Source organism: Syngnathus leptorhynchus, chromosome 7, assembly GCF_054491065.1.
Source record: "Syngnathus leptorhynchus isolate UIUO chromosome 7, UIUO_Slep, whole genome shotgun sequence".
Taxonomy (NCBI): Eukaryota; Metazoa; Chordata; class Actinopteri; order Syngnathiformes; family Syngnathidae; genus Syngnathus; species Syngnathus leptorhynchus.
In genome coordinates, this window is record NC_141201.1 from 5,543,751 (window position 1) to 5,566,937 (window position 23,187).

Below are 23,187 nucleotides of genomic sequence, written 5' to 3' on the forward strand. Positions count from 1 at the left end.
CATCCTTCTGCGCCTACTTCATCACTACCACCACCACCATCATCTCAATCATCAGCAGTCGGAGATCACAAGGTAAGAACACGTCGGCTTTTCCACTTGTCTTGCTCATCGTGTGTGTTTATGTGTGGTGCGCGCACACGCGTGTGCGTGCTCGTGCACTCGTGACCACAGTGTAAGAATGAAGCGTGTCAGCAAAACGAAGCTTCCAGAAGCTCCATTGCTCCACTCATGATGACGTGCACGCGTCCCCAAAGTTGTCCTCGGGAGCGATGTCACGCACGCACTTTCCACGGCGGCAGCGCGCACTCACCAGCACCAGACACCTTTTTTTTTTTTTTTTTTTTTTTTTAATTCATATAAGAAAGCTGTAAAAGTTAATGAGACGCCAGCTGATTTGCATACTGAACACAGGAGCCGCGTAATAAATCAAAGAGCATAAAAGGATTTGGTTCATGTTAAATATGGAAATAGATCAACTGCTGCACATGCAGACAAACACTTTCTATAAATCTTACAACAGCCTGACAGCTGTGCGCATGCGCGTCACAGACATGCATGAGCCTGCAATTTGCGCTCTTGTTGACGTGAGAAACCATCGATACCATTATAATTATACAATATAATATAGTAACTTACAATGGTGAAACACAATAAAAATTGACTTACACACATTTAACTCAATGATTTTAATGTTGGAAAATGTCTACACATGGTGGGGATTTCTTTAACTCAACTGCAGATCGGTACTAAGAATAATTGTAGTATGTTTACTATAGATGCTGGACTTTTTAGCATTTTTAGGGACTATAATGAGAACTACCTGACTCACTAGGTGCTGCTGTTTTGGTTTGCAGAGTTAGCAAAGGGGTTCTTCACTTTTTTCATGTCGGTTTGCGAATGGTAGTGCCCATAAAATTACAAAATTACGCTTTTTACTTGACTTTTATGATAGAAATGTTTATTTGAGGGAGGTGCTTATTTTTCTTTAATGCAGAATGCATCCTTGACTAATCAGGGTAAAAGTGTTGCAGTGGAACAATAACTTATGTTATCTTATGAATATCTGTTTGTTTTTGCACCTGTTTTTTTTTTTCACCTGGTGAATATTTGTCTATTTGTGATCGAATAAATCATGTAAATTTTTGGCCTTTATTGGGTCATCTCTGTGCACCCCTGAAGCATCCATGCAGGGTAGAGGAAGAGAAGGAGGAAGAGGAGATCCTTGCAGCAGGGCATCCCTACGCAGCTTTTCCCTCCCCCTTCTCTTCTCTCTGCAGCTTTCTGGGGCTTCCCTTGATTCCTCCTTGTGATGTTTCATCCATGATGTCCCTCACCTCCCTCCCTCCCTCCCTCCTTCCTTTCTTACCTTCCTTGACGGGCGTCTGTAGAGCAGAAAGCGGCGTAGAAATGAAATGCGCCGCTCATTTGCTGTAGTGACTGATGACTTGTCAAACGTGCTTATGCAGCTTTTTGTCCCACTTGTTCATTACGCCTCCCTCCCTTCCTCCTCTTCTCCCTCATCCGCCGTTCCTTCTTGCTCTCCCCCTCCCCTCATCGTTCCCACTTGCTGGTCTATTCCACCTTCAATCCTTCCCTCCCCCCGCCCTGCATCCTGCTTCATTTTCCTTCTGGCTGACATATTTCACACCGTGAAAACATGTTCATGCCTCCTTTTGCACCTTCATTCCTAAATATACCTCCTCTTCCTCCTCTCCTAATGTGTCTGTCTTTCAATGCCTTCTTCATCCTCTTCTCTTATTTACACCTCCTTGCCTCTTCATCCTTCCCCCTCCTCCAAACTCCACCTCCTCTGTACCTATGCCTTTCTATCCTCACCTCCTTGCCTCCTCCTCCAATCCTTGCTTCCTCATCCTAACCACACTGCCTGGTCTCCAACTCCACCTTCCTACCTCCCCCATCTCCTTTCCTCCCTCCTCCACCTTATCCTCCTCTCATAGCTACACCTTGTATCACCTTACTCTCGCTTCCTTGTCCTGCTCTGTAAACTTCACCTCCTTTTATCCTTCTCCTCTTGCAGCTTCTTGCTTCCTTATCTTAACTACACCTCCTTGTCTCCTTATTCGAACTCCACCTTCTCCCCTCCCCTCCTGTTCTTGTAATTACACACTCCACGCTTCCTCCGCTTCAACTCTCCTATCTGTACCCACTCCCGTGAAATAACGACAGCCCCATACCTCGTCTCATGGCTCTCGGGGGAGTTCCCGGCCGACTGTTTCCACTCGCCACCACTTACCTGCAGCCCTGTGACTCATTTACATAGTTTCACCCCTCCGAGGCTGCACGAACTACCTTCTACCTTGCCAGACTACACAAAAACACTGTCATGTTAAAGCTTAAAGACTAATCAGAGCTATCATGTTAGCACAGGTTAACATAGGCTAATTTGGCACATTGCTCGATAAAATTGTTGAGATGGTCGCAGTTGTCTTCTGCATGCGACACATGCAGAGATTCCCTACATTAAGTGATCAAATGTAATTAGCAACTTGGTGATGAAAGGTTTGCCTTTATGTGAAAATAAAATAAAAATCTTAATGGGATCTTGCTTTATTGGGGCCGGAGAGGCTTTTTGCAAGCATCATTCAGAGTCTTCAATAATGGCGCTGAGTCATTAGATTTCTTGTTTGTTGCTTTTTTGGAAAACAAGTCAACAGAGGGGTTGGAAAGGTTGCTAAATTAGCGTCACTGAGTAACCCTTTCTTGATTACATCATCCTAAAGTTGTGCCGTCATGGTCTCAAAAACGAATACTGTCTTGTATCGCTTTAGGATGTCGACCATGTTAGTGATTAAGGCACATGGGAATTTGATTCCAAAAAAGATTCCGTGTCTTCTTTAAGATCACCCTTTTAATTTACCTTTATCTTTGATCTGCTACCAGCTGAAGCATCTTCTTGTAACCACATGCTGTATGTGTTTGTGCGTTTGTGTGTGGACAGATAAGTGCCAGATGATCCATATGAGTGGGAATGTGATGGCACACTACGACAAGCTTACAATGTATGCAAGTAAAAGTGCCTTATGTAAGATGCCTTCAGGCTCCATCCTTGGAATGTTGTTGACATGATGTTGTATTGCATTGTCAAGTTGTTGGAAGTTGTCACATGTACTGCAACCCTTTGGCGCTTGTTGCGCAACAATGAGCTAATTTGATTTAATTATCAGGTGATTGCACCATTAAAAATCAAAGTGGTACTTTGGGGCACTTTTTTGTTGACAGCTGAGCCTCGGTGCTGATGCGCTGAATGATTGCCAACTGTTGTGTCTTGGCAGAGGTTCAATTACAGTTTGTCACAAATGATAAGTTTCGTTGTGCGAAGAGAGAACAATTGATTGAAAAGCCAGCCGCAGATGTGCACTCCAATAGAGGGTTGATTTGATGTATTGTGTCTGTTACTCGGTGATAACGCTCGTTAGCAACATCGCGCTATCAGCAACCGCCGTGAAGGTGAATGTCAATGACGGAGGTGAAGAGGTGTGTTTGCTGGCCACGAAAGGCTCGGAAACAAAAACAACAACAGCAAATCATTAGCGTGCCTAAAAATATTGAATTGTCCTTTGTCCCAACAGTACACATGCCAAAGTCAAGCATACCAAAACTAGCATGCTTAATGTGTAACTTTACCGCCGATGCGCTCATTTGCATATTGCATCACACGTGTTGTCCCGAACATTTGGCAAGACTCCCATCCAGCTGCGAGTGAAACGTCCAGTGTGACTTCACAGTAGCCGATCACGAATCAGGGAAGCGTTTGACTGAGGACCAGATGGGCTTTTTACAGATGTCGATGATACGCCTCACTCAACTAAAATGGAGCTTTGGAGACTGTGTTTAGTATTTTGCATAGTCATCACTAAAGGTGATACAATACACATCTCTGTTCAATTCGACTATGGGAATATACTATATGGTAATTCTCAGTCATTTAAATTCCTCTAAACTCACGGACACACTTTTTCATTGGCTCCGTACTATGTTAAGTCTGAAATCAAGGAATCTCTGGGTTTCTATTTTAATTTTAAATGAGCATCATCATGCTGTAGTTTGTGGTTTAGTTTGGAGCGTCCCCTTGGGATACAGCTGAACTATGACCAAAACAATAATAATGCATCCAGTTAAATAAATTGGTGATGAATAGATGCCAAGAAATCATTGCGGTAAAGAGGATCATGTAATTCCACCACCGCCAAGATGGTTTTTACCGAGCAGATTGCGGGCTTTATTTAAAGCCAAGGATTATTGCAGCTGTTTGTGTGTAAATGTGTGCATCGTGCACTGATTGAATTCATCTCCACATGTAACACTTCACTTACATCCCATAATGATCTGTGAGTCATTATCGCTGAAGCCTTGAAGCCATCTTGGTTTCCAGTTAGTTGGAAAATGACGACGTCTCTTTTCCCATTAAAGAAAAAAAGCTATTCATGTTTAAGAATTAGTTGCTCGGCCCATTTGGAGTTGGTGTCCGTTGCGAACCAAAATAGCAGCTGAGCCCGTATTAATCAAATTACTGAACGCCTCTCGCAATTTAACGCCCATCATCTCTCAACGGGTAGTAACTGTAATTACATCAATTGATGGAAGCTATTACTATTATTTGCCCATTTGAGTGCTGTTGTTAACCAAAACAGCAGCACCAACTAAAGCAAGCCAATAGTTTATCAAGAGGAATAAAAGTGAGGAGTCTTAGCACTTGTTATAAACTGTGTGCTTAGACTCGTCACTTGCAGTATGTTAACTTGGTTTTCTTGGAGTTAGTTTATTGCTGGGAAACTTTCTGAAGGAAGGCTTCTAAAGATATGCAATAGTGTGTGGTGAGGCTTTTTTATTGCTCATGTCAGCCCTCCGCGTCCGGGTCGCCTCGCTCTCTCTTTCTCATCGAACGGACCTGTCAGCGTGTCACAACGTTGAGTTCCGGCCGCTCTTTTAAATTGCTCGTTATTCTCTCTCAGAGCAAATTTGGAATGTCTTCTGTGAGGGTGACAAGAAAGACAAAAAAAAAAAAAAAGGGGTGGTGGCGTCAAAGGTGGATTCATGAGTCAATCTGCTGGCTGCTAGCTGGGGGGGGGCGGGGAGACTCACTGGAAGAAGAGGAAAGTCTGGTCCATTAAGATGAGCGATTTTGCCGTCGCCCTTGGCCCGTGAGATGAGAACTAGTAGGTCAAGCTCAGACAAAGAGCACAAATTAGAACCTCTCTTAGGGTGGACTCCACTGAAGCCTGGAGCTGACTTGACACTCGGGCCTGATTTACTAAAATCCCAAATAGCGGAAACTAAATTGTATTTTCGCTAGAACATTTTGTGCATGGTTTGCGCATGATCTACTAAATTGTTTTGACATTTCTATGGCTCTCGATATCCTCCTTTGCTGTATTATTTTTGTATTAAATCATAAATGATTAATATTACATTTGTGGACTACGAGGCGGCAAAATATACTCGTTTTTATCCATCTCAAGGGGCGGCCATTTTGCCACTTGCGTTCATCTGAAAATGACATCACAGATCCCAAGTGTCACAACCAATCACGGCTCAGCTTCAGAAACCTGGTGAGTCCTGATTGGTTGTGACCTGAGCAACTGTGATGTCATTTTCAGGCGACAGAAAGGGGCAAAATGGCCGCCCACTGAGATGGTTTAAAAACAGGTGGATTTTGCCTGTTGAAATCATATTCCACAATTATTAACCAGAACTCTCCGTTTCGACTACTTGGGCTGCAGAGAACATATTATCGCGATGAAAATTTGGGGGTTGACTTTCTTTAAAGTATAACTGTTATCAGCGTCTGGCGTGCACAAGCGTGTGTGTGTGTGACACATCATCTTGCATCATGCCGCATCATCCCCCGGAGGCGGCAGTCATCCGGGTAATGAGCACTCCGCCGGGGTACTCGCACACATGATGGAAGGCCACTAAGGTTTATCCCTCGCTTCCTGTCCACCTTTACGACTGGCCGGGTGCATTTGTCCAATAAGACAAAATGATTATCATTTAAGCTCTGCGTTGTGTTTTACATGCAAGTCATAAAATTAGTCGACTCGTGTTCAAGTCGTATGTCTCGAGTCCTCCATTCTGTCAGTTGCTAGCAAATTTACAAAATGTCCACTAGATAAATGGGCAGTGGTAAATTTGGAGGGGTATGGGCATTCATTATTGTGTGTGGGTAGAACATTGCAGTAAAATTTGATGACTCACCATAAAACAAAACTCTGAAGATCACTTTTTTTTTAAGACAGAAAATCAAGATATTTTATAGGTGTCTATCACGAGAAAACCCATAAAACGTCTCGAGAAGATCATTTTGGTTGGAAGCAGTCATCATTGGGTCGTTTGGGACATCTCCAGGCGACTTTTTAAGGGAAACCTGTACTGGATTTTTGTCTGACTACTACAATATAGATTAAGACAATAAATTGTGAAAATGCTTACTTTTTAATCATTCCGCATGGGCAGAGCATGGCGGCTGATTTTGATGACTCGTCATTACAACACAAAACTCCTCAAGGTCAGAACTTGGCCAAATATTGTGTTTGTGACAGGAACATAAGCTAAAAAAAAAAGATAAAAAAAAAAGAGTCAATGAATGAATTATTCAAACATCTACTCACTTGTTTTCCAAAGTGATTCATTAGGATTTTTATTGCCCTACAGTAGTTTGGCATTTTATTGGCTGTGTTTAAAAGTCGATGAAATGCTGAATGAGCTTGGCAAACAAGTGGATTGCAAACGTGTGCGCATTTATTCGGTGTGTGTGCGTGTGTGTTTGGTTAGTAACTCGGTCAGGTTGAATGACGCAATAAGAGAGAACATTCTGATGAAGCATGCACCTGCTGCGAGACCACCTGGATTAAACAACAAAGCCTTACCGTGCTCCCACCAGGGAAAAAAAATAATTTAAAAGGTTTTGGCTGGATCAATACACAGTCCAAATGTGTCACTTAAAAATGTGCCACCAAATATTTTCACTTTGTCATGTCTTCAGTCACATGCTCACATACAGAACACATCTGAATGATTTATTCAGACCTTCCTGTATCGTCCATCAATTTCTCATCAGGGCTTCACAATCCTGTGTGTGTGTGTGTGTGTTGTTCCTGTCAGCCCCTGATCCCCGATGCTCCTCATGCTCTTCATCCTCATGTTTTTTTTTTCCTTCCCCCTCCACCGGTTTCACCTCACAGAGTGATGGACTGGTTCAGATGCTTGTAACCCCGGTGGCAGGACTCAGAGGGGAACCTGCTTTGATTTGTACTTTGGGAAGTCATCCGTCAGCTTCAGGAAATTGTTCCCTTGAGGTGCAGCTGCCAGAACAAGTGCCTTCTGGTCTGTCACTCAAGATTTGATTTACTTTTAGTTACTTTTTTCCATCAAGTCGCTGAATCTTTGCCGAGGATCCTTCGGGTCAGTCCTGGTGCAGTTTGTAGCCATCTTGTTAAAGTTTGGAGTGATGGGAGGGGGGGGGGGGGATTGTTATGGTTTAAACCAATATTACGATTTTCCTCCTGCTTTCATTTATCAATGACACAATTGTTATGCAAATGAGTCATCTCTTTGTACTTTAATGCTATTTAGCATAATTGTATCTCACTAAGAGAAAGCATTAGTAAATCGATGATACTCACACCCTGCTAACGTGATGTCTCCCGTGTGGTCGTGGATGACTTCAGAACATCGTTCAAATCAATCTTCATTTAAGTCGGCGTGAAAGTCAGCGCTTTGGGCCTCGGATGTACTAGATCCAATCGGCACGTAATCGTTGGCGGTAAAACAAAAGCTTACGTGGGTGTCATCGGGAATCTTTTTTTTCTTTGTCACCTCAATAGGTGATGGTTGGATGATAATGGATGGTTAACGGAATTGCTGGATGGATGGAGAGATGAAGAAATGGATGGGTTAATGGTGGATTGTTAGACTAACGGATGGTTGTACTGAAATCCAGATCTACGATAAAGAGAATGGATGATAGCAAGAGTCTTTGGTGGATGGATGGACCATGGCAGAAGAACAGTTGAGAGCAGAGTCACGTGACTCGGAAGGGATTATCTGATTGGCTGTCGAGTCTTCATGAATCATCTACTAATAATTGCCTGCTGCTTCCCAACCGACATGAGCGTCTGTCTCTTTTATACTTCAACATTACAACTTTACAGCAACATCCAAAACAAGCTGAAGCTTTCATTTATTTTATCCGTTTACGCGCTGCCTTTTTGCCACTACTCGAATCCCCCGTTCGGCCATAACGACGCCTGACAGCTCATTCTTTCTCCTATCAGCGCTTCTTCAATTAATCTGTCGCTATACGCGTTGCTTTAACAAGGCACCTCTGTCCACAATTGCCTGGCTCGTCCCTACGACAAGCTGCTGCATCCTCAACGCTGAAAACAGAGGCCTTCTGTGAACAAAAGTAATTGGTCACATTCTTGCTCCTCACCGTTCGGAGCTCGTTTACCTGCCGGCTCAGGTTTTTACTTTCTAGACCTGGATTTGACACCTATGCGTAATGCTTTGAGTTATGGTGGATGCTCCAATGTACAAGTATTTTTTTCCTGTTTACGGTTTTTGTTTTATCTCTAGTACAGGGGTGTCAAACACATTTTTGTCACAGGCTGCAGTTTCCTTCAAAGGGCCATTATGATTGTCGACGCCTTATATTATATATAATATTATAGGCCACACAACAAACTGATGAATAACTAGTTTTGAAATCAGAGACTAGTAGAAACTGTTCAACTATTTTTAAAAGATGATAAAATTGCTCGCAATATCTCTATTTCTTAAAAGCGAAGACAATTTGTAATTTTAGTTTTGACACATGAAGTCAATGCACAATTTGTCTGACACTCATAAAATGATGTGATGGGCCGTATCTGGCCCCCGGGCCTTGACTTTGACACCTATGCTTCAGTAGGTTGATCTGAAGCAGGTCAATACTTTTGCTCATACACTCAGCAGAGCTTACTACAGTTTAAAGCCAAACTGCAGTGCGTCTGTGGTTTGCATTTTAATTTTTACTGGCCTCTTTGGTACACTTTGCATTGTCGCTTCTGGTCTGTGTGAATCACTTTTGCTCTGGATAAATATGGATGTTAGCTTAAGCAGGCGGAAACCTTTGAATTTGCTGTCAGACTCATTTTCACACGTGTGTGTGTGTGACTTCATGCACCTGCCCATGTGTGTGTGTGTGTGTTTACATTTGTTGTTCACTGTCATGTAATAATAACAAGCTAGATAGATGAGGGTAAAGCACAACACGTTCTGTTTCACTGACTGCTGAGATTCAATTGAAGTTTCATTTAAAATCATGTTGTTGCTTGCATGCATACACAGCGAGTATTTTTATGGTCAAGGTGCAGTGTGCGATGGGATTCCACACACGTCCACTACTTCTCCACGAGCAAGTTTTCATCTATTGTTACGGTCTGCCTCTGTGGGCATCCGCCCACACACTCCATCTCAAGTGCCAAGTCGTAACACACACATCAGGGGTGGGTGAATTTCAAATGAGTATCAATGCAGTGCAAAGTGTGTTAAATGATTTCAAGATGGAGCTAAACCAAAGCAAACCATCACACTCAAACAGTCCTAATTGCGTTCCCGCGGGGGAGCTGTGTCCTGTCACATGTCAGCTTGATGAGATCAAATGATGTAATCATGTTTAGATGCTCTTAAAAGAGTTGAAACATAATCATAATTGGATTTCTGGATTTTGGTTTCAGGGCAGCTGAAGCCTCGTGCCCACCGTGAGTTTGAGTAGGGAAAGTCAACATTGTAAAATGTGTGAGCGTGTGAATGGACAAATGTGTGTGTAGATGTAAATCGACAGGAAATATATTTTCCTTTTTTAATATATAAATGATAACTGTCGGCAATTTGTGTTTTCTTTGTGCAGACAAAGCAATAACATCTTTACATTGAGTGTGTATGTGAATGGACAGACATCTGCTTCCTGGCAATATTGTCTTGCCTCCCTGCAGACATGTAAACAAACACACACACACACACCGGTCTCATCAATCACGTCCAATTGGTTGCGGCGTTTCTGTTCATTTCACAGCCCGATTGCATCTCGTAGCTCGTTAGCTGCCTGGATGAAACCATGACGTCTTCCTGAGTGCAGGCATCCAGTCATGTCATGTCTGATTTTTATCAGTGGTGAGCGATACAACGTCATGCACATCAATAACAGCGGAATATTTGACGTTTGATCAATAAGTCTCCTTTAGGGTGCTCTAACATCAGGTGAGTAGGTAAAAGTCAATATGTCAGCTTTCTTCATTGGAAGGCAGGTTTCTGGATGAGGTCATGATTATCATTTTTTTTATATGATATTTTTTTTAGCAGTACTTCTGAAGACAGTTGAGCATAACCAGATAATGAACTGAGCAATCCAGACAAGGCTGGACAACCGCTTCTGTTCTAGTGGAGCAAGTGCGAAGTGGGCAAGCGACGTGGAAGACACGTTAGCGTAATCGGGTAATTTCGTTTCAATCACGCTGCTTATCGCAAGAGGAGCAAGTTGGGGTGGCTTCACTCGCTAATATTTCCCGTACATTCGGCTTGCGCTAGTCACCAGTTTGCATGGCGTCGTCACGGTGACAATGATTCATAAACCTTATATGTCTCTGATGATTTCTGCCCAGATACAGTGATAGGCGGAGTATGGGGCTGCTTGCCTCCTAATTGGCTTCCCGGGAGAAGGCCAGAGGGGAATTGTCCGTGCACACACAAACACACACATGTTCATATGCACTATTATTCATACAAGGATTTAATTGGTGGCTAATGTCTATACGCACACACCCTGGGTGAGTTTAAGATGTTTTGGGCCTTGCGGACGCTTGACTAGCTCACACAGACACACACACTAATGAGGTCTTAAAAAGCAGAGATGGTCTGAGATGTTCGTCTTTATCACCAATTAGCTTTGTAACCTGTCTAATCACACGTTTACACACACACATGTATATTTGCAGCAGCAGTCAATTCATTAGGTACACTTGCAAATGTGAGCCAATACAAAAACTCTGCCCTTGACCCTAATATTCTTTTTTTTTTCTCCAGAAAAATTAGACTCACAAAAAAAATCTCAAAAGCCATGCCTGAAAACACTCGGGCAATTCAAACATTTCTCTGTCTTCTGTACGCTACTTGACTACAGATGCTCTTTCCTTCCTCTTCTTTCATCCTTTTTTTTCCCACTTTGCCGTGTTTATGTTTTTCTCTTGCATCAGCATGACTCCGTGTCTCTGGTGTGTGTGCTTGTGTAGGAGAGAGTCCTCCATCAGTGCAAATCCCCCAATCAGGTTATCTAATCTCATCTAAATACGAATGACTGCGGGCTGATTGCCACACACATTCACACATGGATCAAGCACAATGATGAGGACACACACACGTACACACTCACACACACATGCACTTCCGTGTTGGTTCTGGAAACAAATGAGGGCAGAGAGAGAAACCGGGACCATTGTAATTACTGAGGGCGGCTGGAGGGAGATGAATGTCTCGACACATTCGCGTGCACACACACACACGCTCACACAAAACAAAGTTTACAGAGCAACCAGAGGGAGGTGAGGGTAAAAGAATGATGCTGGCAAAAAAAAAAAAAAACAAGGAGGAATGCTTAATAGAAGCGGATTTCCATCCTTTTCACTGCCGCATTCTAATTTCCTCACTTTACACTGGCAGGTATTCCATTCCAATCTAGTTTTGATTCAGTTTGAAGCTCAATTGAGATGTAAGGATGTCCTATTTCATGTGTTTTTTCTAACTGGTTGAAAAAAGGCACCTCTTAAAATCTCATCTCATTAAAAAACCCAAACATGCCCTGCAAAGGTTTGCCCAAAGCCAAAATGGTCCTTGCCATTTTTATGGGCAGATTGTATCTCTTCCAGCAGCATGTTTCAATTTCATCTTATCTTGTGATGGAAGACAAGATCCATACATATCCACCCTGCCAATAGATGTATTTTTTTCCAGCTGGCGTCCCTCTCAGACTCTCACGCTGCGGCATCTCATTCACCCACCCACCGCTCAGATTGGGAGCTAGAGCCGAGTAAATGCTATGCACTCAGTCGTGTCCTCGTAAACGCGCTTTGATGGGCTGGCAGATGCTCCGCTTCAACTTGTTTAAGGCTTTCTTCAACCCATGCATGTTGAAGGACAGAAAAACTCCTTTATTAGAATGTCATGTTCAAGCATCAGCAAAAATCGGATTGCATCATCATTTTTAGATCAAATAATATCATTTAGAATAAAATAAAAAAACTGCAATTGTATATTCTTTTTTTGTAACGTCAAATTATCACAGTTTGTAGCTTTATTTTTTTTTTTTATTTGGTATCCTCCCATCTCAGTTAGCCATTAGAGCATTTACGCTCGCCAAACGTCTCCGACATCCCGAGTCGAGGGGGCCGAAGCACGCTTTCAATGACCTTGTCAGAAACTGTTGTTCAGTCTATCAGTTCCCACAGTCCCTATAATGAGGACGAGGGGGATGAAGAAGACGTGTCCTTCTGTAGCTGCTTCACACTCAGCCAGTTACATAAAGCCGCCAGTGATGTCTTCCTTTTTAGAGCAACCCTGCTCTCATTTGCCGCTAATTGTATTCATCTCCAATCAGCTTCAAGCGCTCCTAATTACTCGATGTTTATGTCGGCGGCTGACATTTTCTCCTGCTCGCCTGCCTTCACTCTTCAGCAGTGGCAGTGGCTAATCTAGTTTAGATTACATGGGCCAACCACTGATGATCGATCCTCTTGCCCCATGCAGATTAGACATCTGAAATCTGATCAGACAAAACAAATCTAAAATCTCTACACACAGCAGTAGAACCAAAAGAAATGCTACGGAATGACAGAATACATCATCGTAAATAAATTTTTCTTGGAGAGAAAGAAGGCCTTCCTCACTACTGCTTATTTGTTGTTCGGCACGATTAATAAATACAAACACAGCTTGTTTACTTATTGTCATATTATAACTCCATAAATGGTCATTTTCTTGATATTTAATTTCATGCGTTACGTACAGTTTGTAAAATTTCCAGCTTTATATGGAAGTAGCCTCTTTCCCGCAAACCGGGTGCATCAGCGAGCTGTACAATTTATTCCGAACCCAGCGAAGCGGGTTATTACCTTAACAGTGTGTAAAAGGGCTATGAAGTCATTGACCTGTCAATCACAATCACTTGTGTTGCTCAGAGGAAAACACTGAAGATGAATAACACGCGCAAGGTTATCTCTACAAGGGACAGTGTCTCGGGTTGCTGACCTAACATTTGTTCATCTAGCTTTCTAGCGGTCTGTAGCTATTTCGTATCCCACATCCCGTTAATATGATGCAAACAAATTTGCATTTAAATGAATGTGCCCCATATATTCTGCCTAGCAACAGGTGGATGTGTCGGTTGAGTGGGGCAGAGTAGCTATCTGCCCCAAATTGGCAGAGAAACGTCATTAGGAGTTGAATTTTGTTATATTACACTTGAAAAAAGGACATGTTTATGTGTTTTTGCGTAGCAACAGGTTGAAGTGCGATTTTGTCCTTTGTTGTGTGGGGCAGAGAAGCCATTGCCCCAAATTGGCAAGAAACACACCGAGTTTGATTAGCTGTTTTGTGTTTTGTCAGTTAGTTAGTTAGTTAGCACTTGGAAAGGAAACAACAGAGTGAATTTATTTATTTAGGTTTACTTATTTACACTTTTGGGATAAAAATTCTGTACATAATAATGTGATATTATAAGAACCTCTCACATGTAAAAAAAAAAAAATCTGATATAGTAAGAGAAGCTTCTTTTGATTTTAGCCATGGTTGAGTCACAAGTGGTAGTTGAAATATGTCTTTTCTCTTCACCAAGATGGCCAGTAATGAGCACATTTAGCTCGCGGCAAAAATGTCTTTCCAAATGAGCTGATTATGAGATTGTTGAGCTTTGGCTTATTGCAGGGTATTCACATAATGATGAGGGCAGTGTAATGATAGCATCTATTATATCTTAGCATCTTAACAACGGGAAATTCTCAAGGGCTGCTACCCCATTGATCCACAAACGATCCAAGAAGTGGATGGCGGTTAGATGAGTCATTGTTAAGAGTCACTTTCTCTTGATTTCCCTTAATGAATTTGATATGCCGTCTGGGTTTAACTCTGCTAGTAAAACATTGATGGCACTACTTTAGACAAACATTCTTTTTTTTTTTTTTAGACTTTTAAACAGGATTTCAGTTAAAAAGGTCATCAATCTGAGGGCATCAGCTGCAATCTGGACATAATTGGGAGGTGAACTTTAAAGTCTTCCGACTCAATAATGTCACCCAATAGTGTTTGGGTCGACATTTAGCTACTCAGACCTTTATGTCACTAGACAAAGCCCGCGGGAGCAGAAAGAAAAAAAAAAATCAACAAAGAATTGTCCCTCTTGCTGATTCTTTTTTTTTGCAAAAGTAACCCTCGCGTTTGTGATAATCACACCATTTTTGATTAGCTCACATAGGCACCAAAACTCAATTCAAAGCGCTGTCTCAAAATGGTGATTTAATTTAAAAGCTAAAAGCTTTTCATTCATTCATGTCTCGTTCTTCTTTCCTGCAGTTGATCGACTGCTGATTGGAAAGAATTTCTATGTGGCCCCAGAGTGGAAGAGAGAGCACCAGAGAATATTGGTAAATTTTGACCACTTTCATATCCACTTAGACTCTTTCACACTGACAATCAAAGTGCCCTTTCTGATTTTTTTTACCCCTTAGCCTGAATTTGAAGTGACAAAAGTACTCACACTCTGTTCTCAACCAATTCACTGAAATGGCCGTTTGTATTTTCCATTTTACACAAAGTCCTTTTTACTCAACTTTTTCTATCGAAACCAAAACTTCTCTGACCCACTTCTCTAACTGTCAATCAATTTCCAAACAAAAGGAGCATTCACAATGGTGCTGAAACACAATAACAGCTCGTGCGTGAAGCTCTGTTCCGCACAGATACGCCATCCAGCTAGGGCGCGATTGACACTTGTGACTCAACCAGCCGGAAAGAGGTCGATGGCTTGAACGGGCTAGCGCATTGCATTGTGGGTTAAAGTAACAATAATGGCTCATTATGTTCAAAGGTAGCCAAAGCCAAGTTGTGATGAATGAGCATTGTAGAGGCCATTAGTGAACAAACATGCGCGTGAATGTGACTATTGTTGCAGTGATGATTTTTATATTCAAAGAAATGCTAATGCCTAAGTCAGACTACATATAGTAGCAGCAAAATGACACTTTAAGGTTTATAAGCGACAGCGCATGCATCTCTCTGTGAGTCTGCAAATATGCTTTTCTACTCTGAAAATATCCAATATGTCAAAGTGCAGTGTGCTAAATAAAACATGAAGTCATTTCATGCCCTCGCTATTGATATGACAATAATAAACACTTGGCAGCTGGAGGGATTGCTTGCCTGTTGCTTGCTTTGCTGCACAAAGTCTTTAGTTAATGAAAGTAGAGCAGCTCTTTCTTAGATTGCACCTGTCAAACTGCCTGAAAAGCACTTTCCACTCTCACAAAGTGTCCTGCTCTGTCTCCATGACGACTCACACTGTGTGTGCAAGTGTGCGTGTTTGTGCATGCATACAATGAATGTTGTAGTAGCTTGTTGTTGTCAAAATTGTGTTTTCTCTCCTGAGTGTTCTCACAAGAGATTGAGAAAACTCGATCTAGGCTGGGTATGAGGACAGAGAATTAGACCCGGGATATAGATAAACAGATAAAGATACTTTATTGTCATCAAGCCATTTATTTTTTCAAGTGGAGCAGCAGCCTTTGAAAACTAGAAGAAAATATCACATGAAGAAAAATAAATGTAATGTAACAAAAGGTGAATTTTTCCATTTCACTTTGTTGTTTAATGTCTATATTTCATTTCAAATTTGCAATTTAATGTCTTTTTGTTTTGTAGTCCATCCATCCATCCATCCATCCATCCATCCATCCATCCATCCATCCATCCATCCATCCATCCATCCATCCATCCATCCATCCATCCATCCAGCAGTTGTAGAACATGTGTGACAGTCACAACAGTGGGCACCTATTATTGTGGCATAATGTAAAATTTCTCTTATATATGCGAGTTTGAAGGAATCTTAGCAAGGAGAGGGATACTTCATTTGTAAACAACTGTTGGCATAGGAGATACAGAGAAAATTGATCTCATGTTCCCATTGGAGGCCTGAAGTGATGCCATCATAAAATGTTCAGTTAGCTTTACAGCAGCTGGAGGCACCGGATATGAAAACAAGTTCTTGTCCCCAGAGAGGACAACACAGATGAAGCTCAGCTGTCGGGCATGTTTAGGTCTCACCCACATGCACGAACGAACCCTCGAGGGCAAACAACAACTTGGCGCGTGCGTGTGTGTGTGTGTGTGTTGTGTGTGTGGGCACCATCTGCTGTATATTGTATTGCTTTCCATCCATCTGATGTGTCTCTTTGATATTTAATCAACAGGTTTCTAGATCATTTGGGACTTGCACATTAATTAATCAGCACGCATACCTCGGAGGATTGGTCGTCAATGGATACTGTCACAGTATCGCGGCAACTTTGCAATTTTGACATCAATACTCATGCACAATGGAAGAAAGCAAGAAAGCTGTTTTTTTTTTTAAATCTATATAAACTGCTTTCTTCTTTTGTCCATGACTATTGGACAAAGCAAAAGTAGTGAGAGTGAGAAATTTGTACTTCAGGGTGTGTTGGGAGCCCAATAGGCAGCTTTATTATTTACCAATTTAGAGACAATCTTCCCCTTCCCCTCGGCAGAGCTTTCCTCGGCTCCGTGTTTGTCTCTGCGAATGTCTCTACCCAAGGACGACGGGCGCTTCCTGCAAACTATGAGGACAATTTGACGTACATTGCTGTGTTTGCGCTTCGTTTTGGAAAAAGAAATGGTGAAATGAGGTGCAGAGAGGCTCAAAGTGCATCACAATACCACTTTTCAATGCCCGAGAGAGATGAACGTTCTCACAACTCTCAGCTTTTAAGAGGCTTTTTTTTTTTTTTTTTTTATGGCTTCAGTCACAAAGTCTTCTCCAGAGCGCTGCGCTGTAACTAAAAGTGTGCAGACTCACACTGCACAACAAATGATTGGAAGCTAAATCGATAGCCGGAATGTTTTGCTATAAACACTTGTTAGTATTCATGAATCAATCAAACTTTATAAACAATAATGTTATATTCATACCACTTCAAAGGTGTTAACAAAATACAAATAAACATTGCAACATAAACTTTGATGACCAGGTCAGTTCAGTCATGAATAAACAAACATACAAAAAAATATCTGAGCCATACAAACACTGAAGTCAAATAATGAATATTTATCAGCATTTTTTTTTTTAAGAATAGTTTTGGTTTGTAAATTTTTCTTTGTATGTTTTGCAAACCCCGCTGAGATATCGTTGGCCTCGCCACGAACCCCCCCTATACCCCCCTCCATGAGAAAAATATTCTAGCTGTGCCAGTGGTTGTCAGCGCTGTTTGCAAGACTAGGCAGTAAATTACCTGATGGATTGAGACAATATGCAAAGATTGCAAGACTAGATCTTTTTTTTTTTTTTTTTACCCCTAATGAATGAATCGCAACTATGTGATCCAAATTAGAATTGATCGACCTTGGTGGTGGTCTCCAGTAATATTCTGGCAATATATTCACAATTCCGTTATTTACGTTCTTCCATTTTAAAGCTCTCTGTGTGTGTGTCCGCTCGTGAATGAATGAGCTTCGCCCTCAGCTCTGTCTCCTCCGGTTGATAAACGAAGCTTTGCTGTCTTTTTCGCTTTCTCAAAAACAACCCCTTCATCTCTCCGCCATCGATCGATTGCCCCTCAGGATCTCTGTCCCTGTCGGCATGGCAACAGTGCGTCGCTGATCCATCAACACCCTCACAGTTTTGTCATTCGAGTCATGCTTTATTTGTTTATTTTATTTATTTGAAAGTCAATAGTGGATCTGTATGCCTTCCCTCTGGTTATTTGGAATGTGATGGATATTGTTATTGGACAGAGCGAGATTGAAAGAAGGCACATAGATTGAAAGGAGCAACAACAAAATGGAGACAAATTACTGTGTAGAAATGTAAATGACAATAATATTGCTTAAGAGCTTCTTTGACAATTCAGTCACGGATTCATTTACCCACATTGGAGCTTTTCTCTTTTAACTTCAAAAGGGCCCAAAAAAGTATCTCTTGCCGCTTGCTTCTCAAATGAGTCATGAGTCTCTTTCATTTGGACAAATACTCTACTCGCCTCTTAAAATGATTTGGTTATTCATTAAAAGGATGGATGCCACTTGTACGCTCCCTTAACCTTTTATGGATGACAATAAATTCGTCCCATCATGAAGAGACCTTGAGTCAAGATGTTATAATACTGAGGTGATGTCATGACACCATAAATTATTTTTATTAGGTCACACCAAGTTTGAAGTCTGTGGTCCAACTGGGTAGAGACCAAATTTGGATGGACACGAAATGAGCACGTGTCTTGGCTCCTGAATTCAGATTCACTTATCTTTTATGAGCAGATGGTAGCCAGACCCAAAAGGACACAGAAAGTCCACTTTTAAAGGTGCCCTGAAAGATACAAAAATGAAAAGATTTTAAACATAAGACTTACCATGTTTTTTTATTTTATTTGATCTTTTTCTCTCTCGAAGGTGAATTAGCGCTTTGGCCTGCAGCCATCCTTCGTGTGCCCTCCAGGTAGCGCCGCCATGTCTCGCTTCTCCTCACCCGCCCCGCCCCTCCTCCTCTTCGCCCTCCTCTTCCTCTCCTCCGTGCCACCTTGCCGATCCGAGTCCCAGCGTGGGTCGGCGATCTCGGCCTCCGTGCTGCCCTCCTCCCTGCCTTCCGCCGGGCCATATGGAAACAGCAGCGTCCCAGCCAAGGGCAAGTGCGATGACGTGACGGTGTGCAAGCCGGGCATCCTTTTGCCCGTCTGGAAACCCAACCGGCCCGGCCTCGGGGAACAGATCGCCCGAGCGGTGGTCTACTTTGTGTCTCTCATGTACATGTTTCTGGGCGTGTCCATCATCGCTGACCGCTTCATGGCATCCATCGAGGTCATCACATCACAGGTGAGGTCACGTTTTCAAACTTCGTCAAAAAAACATTCTCCCCCCCCTCCCACATGGCAATTACTACCTCACTTATGTTTAAATCAAACCACCTTGAGATCACTAAAATGCACTTCTTTGCAGTTCCTTATAACACGGCGTTCAAAAATAACCTTGGGCAATGAGCCACATGCTTCTGGGATTCATTCTGAGCATGTACTTAAGTTGCCAAATACGATTCACAAACATCATTTATTATTCATTATTGCTGAGTCTTTTTAGTCCGGTCGTCAGGAGTCGAGCAGGAACCAAACAGGAACTTATTAGATTAATTGAACACATTTATTTTAAGAGTATAGGATCAGTTAAGATACAATTTCTATTTTGTTGCTTTGTATTTGTGACAATCTAAATGAAATTGAATCCTATCTAAATTGATCTATGTGCACGCTTATATTATCGTTATGTGTGTATTCGACCAACAGGAGAAGGAGGTGACCATCACCATGCCAAACGGGGAAACATCAGTGGCAACAGTTCGAATCTGGAATGAAACGGTGTCTAATTTGACGCTAATGGCTCTGGGCTCCAGTGCACCAGAGATCTTGCTGTCAGTCATAGAGGTACACCCACTATTGCTATTCCCTTAAGCACATCACAGAGTCTGTACTTTTTTTATTTTGACTGGCTTGCTGAATTTGACTCAATACTTACTGATGCTATTTCCACCATCTCTGCAGGTGTGCGGTCACGAATTCAGGGCCGGTGAATTGGGACCGGGCACCATCGTGGGCAGTGCCGCTTTCAATATGTTTGTGATTCTCGGCATTTGCGTGTGGGTCATCCCACAGGGCCAAGTGCGCAAGATCAAACACTTGCGGGTCTTCTTCATCACCGCTTTTTGGAGCATCTTTGCTTACATCTGGCTCTACCTCATCCTGTCCGTCATGTCGCCCGGTGTAGTCGAGGTGAATTTATTTAATAGCATTCAACTTGAGGTCTGTGTAATAATACGCAATATCAATCAATAAAAAAAACTCCAGCTTGGGTCAATCAAATACAAACATTCTTTCAACCTGGTGTCAACATAGACATTTAATTTTTTTTTCGACTTTTGTCTTATTAAGCAAAGCAGTCGCATTGATGTCATCATGGTTTAAATCCAACATGATTTAATTTTTTTTCCTGTATTAGGTATGGGAGGCCTTGGTGACCCTACTGTACTTCCCAGTGTGCGTCATTCTGGCCTGGATCGCCGATCGCCGCCTTCTCTTCTACAAATACATGGGCAAGCGATACCGTGCCGACAAACGTCACGGCATCGTCGTGGAGATGGAGGGAGACCTCACGCCCAATAAGGGCGGTATGGAGATGATCGGCGACAGCAAGTTGCAGCCATGCGGGGGAGCTGTAGTTCCTGCCGAGAACCACGGCGTAGACGGTTCAGCGGGCAATAATGTGGGCGTGGCTACGGCCGGGTCCTTGTCCATGGGCGTTGGAGGTACCCTCCCCAACTCCAACAGCGCTTTGGTCAATATGGAGACCAGTCGGGAGCTGGATGAGAGCCGCAAGGAGGTAGGAAACCTACATTACAGAACACATGATTGTTGAAATTTTTTCTTGTTGGCAGTGGAGGGAAAAGTGCCATAACTTCGTGGGGGCACTGCCCCCCCCTCCCTTGGAATATGCTTGAACCGCCCATGTGCCAAACCAGATAATGGACTTTTGGATATTTTCCAATTGTTATTGAGATATTCTTGGGTCCAAATGAGTGTTTTGCACCCCCAAAGGTCATTCGCATCCTGAAGGAGCTGAAGCAGAAATATCCAGACAAAGAGCTGGATCAGCTGATGGAGCTAGCTAACTACTACGCCTTGCTGCATCAGCAGAAGAGTAGAGCCTTCTACCGCATACAGGTAAGACTCCAGGAATCTGCCCCAAAGCTGAATTATTAGCCAATATCTTATTCGCCAATATCTCTCTGTTTACTCAAGGCCACACGCATGATGATCGGAGCCGGTAACGTCCTGAAGAAACACGCCGCGGACCACGCTCGCCGCGCTGTGGTCACCGACGAGGAGGCGCCAGAAGATGACGACCTGGGCGAATGCAGCCGCATCTCTTTTGAAAGCGCTCACAGCCAGTGCATGGAGAACTGCGGCATCCTCACGTTGGCTGTTATATGCCAAGGTAGGGAAAAGAAAATTAAAGCAAGGGTTTTAATTTGGACTTAATTTACATATCCGGTTCATCCATTTTCGATAGCACATTAGCCAATCACAGTGGTCATTTATCTTCTTGCTCTCGCACACATTGGCCGGCCTTCTTCTTCTACAAATTGGGTCAAAACATATCCATGTTTTCACAGAAAAGTCCAACATTGATTTCACCCTATGTAATGAATTTCCAATCTGATGCGTTCAGGGGGTCTGGGAGAAAACACCTTCTACGTGGACTACAGGACTGAAGACGGTTCAGCCAACGCCGGCTCTGATTACGATTACAGCGAAGGAACGCTGGTGTTCAAACCGGGAGAGACTCGTAAGGAAATTAAGGTAAGGAGAGATGAACGTTGATTTCAATACGGACAACCGCTTCAACGTATTCGATCTCCAGGTCGGCATTATCGACGATGACATCTTCGAGGAGGACGAGCACTTCTTTGTGCGGCTGCTCAACCTGCGAGTGGGCGATGCCGAAGGCATGTTCGAAAGCGACGAGGCGGGCGCCGCGCCCAAAGCCCGACTGGTGGAACCCCTGGTAGCCACGGTGACCATTCTAGATGACGACCACGCCGGTATCTTCACCTTCAGCGAGCGCATGGTTCGCATCAGCGAGAGCGTGGGCACCATGGAGGTGACGGTGGTGCGCAACTCGGGTGCCCGCGGCACTGTCATCTTGCCGTACCACACCGAGGCGGGCACCGCCAAGGCGGGGGAAGACTTTGAGGATGCTCAGGGCGAGCTGGAGTTCACCAACGACCAGACAACGTGAGCTCGGCCGATTGATGCCATTTTTTTTTTTTTTTTTTTATGCTTGATCATTTCATCCGGGTGTGCATTTACAGTCAGACGCTCCAGGTGAGGATAATTGATGACGAAGAATACGAGAAGCATGAAAACTTCTTTATCGTCTTGGAGGAGCCACGATGGCTGAAAAGAGGCATTTCAGGTAACCGGCAAGAACCCCCAACTGGTAATCATACATCAAACATGCTTAGCAATGCGACCAACATGACAAGCACATACATCCGACATGCAAAGCCATTAATGCATTCACTACAACCGCACAAATCCAACAAGCTAAAAGCGTACAAGCCACATACGAGGCACATACACCCAAACACTCCAAGAACATAAATCATACATGCTAAGTAAAATATATACATGCCACACAAACAAACTACTTGCAAAGCACATGACACACTAAAACAAGGATGTGTTAAGGATGAGTCAGACTTTTGTTGTCAGTAAATATTCTTCCTCCCTTTTTGTCTTCATTACAGCTCTTCTACTCAGCCAAGGTAAGATGGCTTCTGACTTATTTAGCTTTTTTGTTGTTATGCCATTTTTGTCCTCAATTGTTAGTGCAGTGATGCTTTGACTTACGAGCTGTTGCTTGTTTGATTATTTTTCTGGGTCAGAGGATATATAGCATTCTAAAAATAATAAATCAGTAAATAGGCTTTTTAGCAAATATAAAACCGATCATATGTGGCGGTTCACTGTAGCACTTCATCATTATGATCATAGTCGGGCACCATGTGGAGAAAAACATGTCGACAACAGCCCGCTGGTGACGTCCTGCTGCTCGGCCTTTATCATTATAACGATGCAGGAGAACCCGCTGTTTTCCTCTGACTTGATCATAATTTCATAGAACATATGTGAAACACACTCATATGATCTTAAATTCCCCCTTCAGAAGGGTCAGAGGGCCAACTGAGCGCTGAGGAGGAGGAGGCCCGGAGGATTGCCGAGATGGGCAAGCCCATCCTGGGGGAGCACAGCCGTCTGGAGGTGGTCATCGAGGAGTCCTATGAGTTCAAGGTGGAGCAAGTTT

The 23,187-nt window shown here is 42.9% G+C and overlaps 1 protein-coding gene across 1 annotated transcript in view; it reads left to right on the forward strand.

Annotated features, from left to right (window-relative positions):
* The window catches only part of slc8a2b (solute carrier family 8 member 2b), a 28,973-nt gene continuing 5,786 nt past the window's right edge, over positions 1-23,187 (forward strand). The window contains exons 1-13 of the mRNA XM_085916733.1: positions 1-72; positions 14,620-14,690; positions 18,727-19,146; positions 19,611-19,748; positions 19,866-20,093; positions 20,320-20,700; positions 20,916-21,041; positions 21,120-21,315; positions 21,550-21,680; positions 21,742-22,115; positions 22,193-22,296; positions 22,631-22,648; positions 23,050-23,174. Coding sequence (XP_085772859.1) covers positions 18,784-19,146; positions 19,611-19,748; positions 19,866-20,093; positions 20,320-20,700; positions 20,916-21,041; positions 21,120-21,315; positions 21,550-21,680; positions 21,742-22,115; positions 22,193-22,296; positions 22,631-22,648; positions 23,050-23,174 — 2,184 coding nt within the window. The 5' untranslated portion in view covers positions 1-72; positions 14,620-14,690; positions 18,727-18,783. The remainder of the gene's footprint in view (positions 73-14,619; positions 14,691-18,726; positions 19,147-19,610; positions 19,749-19,865; positions 20,094-20,319; positions 20,701-20,915; positions 21,042-21,119; positions 21,316-21,549; positions 21,681-21,741; positions 22,116-22,192; positions 22,297-22,630; positions 22,649-23,049; positions 23,175-23,187) is intronic.